At 38.6% G+C, this 5,065-nt stretch overlaps 1 protein-coding gene across 1 annotated transcript; it reads right to left on the bottom strand.

The window, feature by feature from the left end:
- Window positions 1–1,719: 1,719 nt before the first annotated feature.
- GPR119 (G protein-coupled receptor 119) lies at window positions 1,720–3,137 on the bottom strand. The gene has a single exon (XM_075569368.1). The coding sequence runs from the start codon at window positions 2,904–2,906 to the stop codon at window positions 1,839–1,841; it is 1,068 nt and encodes a 355-aa protein (XP_075425483.1). The 5' UTR covers window positions 2,907–3,137; the 3' UTR covers window positions 1,720–1,838.
- Between the last annotated feature and the right edge of the window lie 1,928 nt (window positions 3,138–5,065).

Here is a 5,065-nt window from a genome sequence, read left to right as displayed (position 1 = left end):
TTACACGTGTATTTATGGTACTATATCAATTCATATAATACATTGTATAAAGCATAGCAACACAATATATAACATTACATGGATTTCAGACCATGTGCTGAAAAATATTTACACAGCTTGGAAGCAAGTTGTATTGCAGGCTTTTCTTCATCCTGTAATCCCTTCTTGGGATGTTCTGTACCGAGTTCTTTATTAATGTATTTCAGTTCTATTTAGCATTTCAGGGTTACTCTGTCTAGTTATATTACTTATGTTTAGAGTAGTGTTTTTCAACTAGAGTTCCATGAACCCTTGGTTTCCCTGGGTATCCCTAAAGTGTTCCCTGCAATTTTCAGGTCATTTGAAAATTGTACCAAATACAGATTATAGGGTTCCATGTTAAAATGGATGAGAAGTAAAGAGTGACACACTGTGCTCATTTCCATGTCATGACCCAGAATCCATGGCTGCAGTGGTAGCACTGTTTGCTAAGTGATTATGGGGAAAGACAGGGTTGCAGGCCTGTCTGAGACATGCAAATGAATCACAAGTTGTACTTTTATTTATTGTAACAAATAAAGAATAATTTACAATGCATCTCATCTCAGAAACGCTATTGGAGAGAGTTGGGGTTTCTGCAGAATTTCACATAAATATAGGGTTCCTTAACCATAAAAAATGGAACACCACCGGTTTAGAGCATCACCGATGAAGTCGGGTAACCCTGTAAAAGCTGCAGTCTTTTTTCTTCCTTTTTATAAAACAAAGCCACAGGAAAGTAATGTAAAAAAAATACATCATAATTTTTATTTTATTTTGAATTTCTTCTTAAAAATCATATTGTACATATTGAATCAAAGACATTATTTCCTTGGGAGGGGGGGGTGTGTGGTAAGCATTATTTCTAGACCAAAAATAAATAAATTAGGGGCACTACACCATGAAAGAGAAAGGTAAGAGTCACTGTACAGAGCATAAGAAAGGTTAACTAAAATGTCTTTCAAAACATAATATAGGGGATTCCATCTGGGATCAACTCTGGGTCCTGTGAAAAGCTTTTCTTACTAACATGTTCAAACTATGATGTTGTTCAAAGTTCTAATGACCATATTAGCCATGGAGAGGCTATACACACACACATATATACATACACACATGGAGAAGTGGACATTGGTTGCTGGTTGGACCAAGATGAAGGTTGTGCAGAGCTTTCCAAACCTCACAGGTTCAGTCATTTGAATAAGTGACCTGTTAGATTTTGGATCTCTGTAAAGGTTACTCGATCAAGAACTCTATTGGTTCATTAGAAGGTATCATAAAACTACAATCAATCATCAAAGCCCCATATTAAAATGAAACATGCACTTCTTTGTCAATCCCAATAATGTAGAAAACATCTGTCAAATGATGTTAGTGTTTTTCAGCTACATAGCCTAATCTGTTAAATGCTAAACAAATAAAAACAGCATCCTGATATTTTAAAACAACTTCTACTAAACTGTTCAGTTGCATTTGATCACCTACCAAGACTGTATCCCAGGAATGTGGTTCAGACAAGAAAACACACTGTTAATAAGATAGTTTATTATACAGAAAACACAGAGATACTGCATTAGATATTAGAGATTTCAATTATTATTATTATTATTCCATAGTAAACCTTGCAGAGCAAGTTCTTCTAGCAGCAGCAGTATAGTTAATTAATACCAATGTGCATATATTTTCTCAAAGAGCCATATATATATTTACATGTAATAACAATATAGAAAATAGATTCCTGCACTATGTGCCCTGGTGTTCGCAGATTAAAAATGGCAGTAAAACGACTGGATAATGTTCCCATTGAAGCGTCTTTTTTATCAGGGCTTGTCCTTGCAGTGCAGATCCATCACTCGCGATGAAACACTTTCTGATGCTCCTTTGCAGTAATCAATGGAGCTGATAAAGATGGACACATTGGCTATACCGGATTCTTCATTGGTGTCTGGTATTCTTATATCAGTGAACTGAACCACAGCAATGTCCTGTGGCTTTACTTTCCTTCTTTTGCAGAGGCTGAATTTATACAAGTAACTTCTTATCTCTTTGCAATAGAAAGTGTAAATAAGGGGGTTGAGGAGCGAGTTTGCTTCTCCTAAGACAAATAAAATATCTTTTAGTAGATCAACAAATTTGCAGGAGGTGCAGTTGGCCTGGATGACCCCAGTGATGTAGTAAGGGCTCCATGAAATGGCAAAGCAGATGATGACTATGAGAACTGTTCTGGCTGCCTTAAAGTGGGATGAATGAGCTGGGTGATTGGCAGGAAGTCCACCCCTCACTCGGTTCATCTGAATCCTTCTGTGATGGAAGTAAGCAATCCTCCCCACTGCTGTGTGCAGACACACCATGGTAATCAAAGCTGGTATGAAAATAATAAAACAAAGGATATACAGGTAATCGCTTTTTGCTGCATAAAAGAGTCCACAAGTACCTGTGTAATTATTGTGCTGCAGGGAAGGAGAAATTAAAGGTATGTGGCCAATGAAGAAGGAGACAACCCACTGAGATGTAATCAAAGCGCAAATGAACTTCGTATTCATGATTTTTAGGTAGTAGAGGGGCAGCTTCACAGCCAGGTACCTGTCTAATGAAATCAAGAGCAAGGTCAGCATGGATCCGATGCATGGAGTGACTGTCCAACATAACCTCAGGAGACAGAAGAACAAGTTACTATCAAAGTCTCCATCAAATACATCATCCAAAGCCTCAATTATGCACATGAGTCCCACCAGGAGGTCCGCAGCTGCCAGGTTGAGAATGAAGATGTAACTCTTGCAGTGCTTTTTCTTTATCAGCTTTGATAAGATAACAATGACCATGATGTTGGCTACTGGGATCAGTATACTCAGTATGCTGTGAAGAGTAGCATATAGGAGGTTGGACATCGTTCATGAGATGGCTTAATGAGAGGCAGTCAAATAGGCAGAACCCTATATTGATTTTCTTTCTTCACATAATCCCTTAGCCCATAATCATCTTCTGATTCTTATACTGATACTTATATCAGATCCTTATACTGATAACTGCAGCAAATGTATCTCAGGCAGAAATCATGGTAATCCGCCGTTTATCTGTAGAAAGAGAGCTCTGTTCTTCCTATATATATATATATAGGGTCTGCATTATCTGTGCCTCCTCCTCCCCTCCATAAATATGCTATCTGTCCTGCTACTCATGGTCCCCTCTTCACACTTCTTCTTCTTCTGCTATATTCACATAGTGGATAAAAACATCTCAATAATGCACCCCAGGGAGGAGGGGCTTCCAACATCTGAGGCGGGGAGAGTTCTGGTTCAGTAAATCCATTCCTGACGCGGTGACACTGGAGAGAAAGGCCCCGCCAAACAAACAAAATCCCGTGTTGGGAAGCAACAGAAGAGAATTGGCAGCAGGATATTCACACAGCGATAATATCAGTGACAGAGGAAATCTTCCACAGTCACCTCCTTTCTATAGCACAAGTGAGACATACAGAGCTGAAGCAATGAGCCCCCAGATTTAATTCAGCACCACGGACAGCAGCATTATAAAGTTCGCAAGAAGCAGCCGTTTAACTACAGACACCCCCTGTATAAGAACATGCTGCAAACAGTAACTACAGATATCTCCTATATAAGAACATGCTGCAAACAGTAACTACAGAAATCCCCTGTATAAGAACATGCTGCAAACAGTAACTACAGATATCCCCTGTATAAGAACATGCTGCAAACAGTAACTACCGATATCCCCTGAATAAGGACATGCTACAAACAGTAACTACAGACACCCCCTGTATAAGAACATGCTGCAAACAGTAACTACAGATATCCCCTGAATAAGGACATGCTACAAACAGTGACTACAGATATCCCCTGTATAAGGACATGCTGCAAACAGTAACTACAGATATCCCCTGTATAAGGACATGCTACAAACAGTAACTACAGATATCCCCTGTATAAGAACATGCTGCAAACAGTAACTACTGGCATCCCTTGTATAAGATCATGCTGCAAACAGTAATTACAGATATCCCTGTATAAGAACAGGGTGCTACTGAAATCTGTAATTGATAGGGGGAGGGGGCGGTCAAGGATAATCAATGCCAATATAGAGCCTCTCATTATCAATTGACAACCCTGCCTTCATGTGGCGCCCCTCGTTTCTAACAAAACGGGCTCTGTCGACACTTGGGCCTAGCGTCCCATTGGGTATATCCAGCTGAACAACTTCCATGGATCTTTTGAATGTGAATTTTTCCGTGGAAGTCGCTTATACCCATCCGTAGGTGAAGAGGCGGAAAGTAGAGTAAATTAAAAGGACTACAAAATATCACATAGTTGAAGAATTCCTCAGATTTTAGAAGAGAAACATAAGTAAAATGTTGGTCCCCACCACTAACTGCAATAACAACTCAATATGCATCCCCAATGCAGAATAAACCCTATGTAAACAGCATTATTAAAACCATTGATTGGACTCTCTTGTATTGTATATCTTTATTTATATAATGCCCACAGGTGTACTTAGCGCTTTCCAAGAGAGACAATACAGGGAATTATGGTACAATAAGCATAACAAATAAAATCAGACAATAGGAAAGGAAATCCTGGATAGTTTACAATCCAAGTGGTGTGATGGGAAATTTACAGAAACAGCAGGTAAGTGAATAAATGCAGTAGATGACAGTCATTGGTAGGTGAGGATTGACTTATTAATGGAAGGCTTAGCAATTGTGTATGTGCATATATCTGATACTAGCTAGGTTAATGGATTTGTATAGAGTTAATCAGTAGGACAGATTATTACTTAATAATAATAATAATAATAGTAATAAACTCAGTGTCAGTCAATGTCAGTCATCGCTATCAGAATCAGTGTCTTTACTCACCGAGCCACACCTTCTCTTTATATCGGGTGACAAATATTTAACCACAGATATCAACTTTCTCTTTAAAGAAATAGTTAATCTTCAGATTTCCCATCCTCTTGAAAATAGATTTGCATCCATATAAGGCAATACTAATTGTCACCACATTGAGATAAAGTATGGTCATAACCC

Source organism: Ascaphus truei, chromosome 14 (assembly GCF_040206685.1).
Source record: "Ascaphus truei isolate aAscTru1 chromosome 14, aAscTru1.hap1, whole genome shotgun sequence".
Classification (NCBI taxonomy): Eukaryota; Metazoa; Chordata; class Amphibia; order Anura; family Ascaphidae; genus Ascaphus; species Ascaphus truei.
The sequence above is the reverse complement of the archived record's forward strand: the minus strand, read 5'-3'. Positions and strand labels throughout refer to the sequence as shown.

Bases quoted from the DNA above. Each gene is read 5' to 3' on its own strand.
- GPR119 (XM_075569368.1), bottom strand. From the start codon at position 2,906: ATGTCCAACCTCCTATATGCTACTCTTCACAGCATACTGAGTATACTG.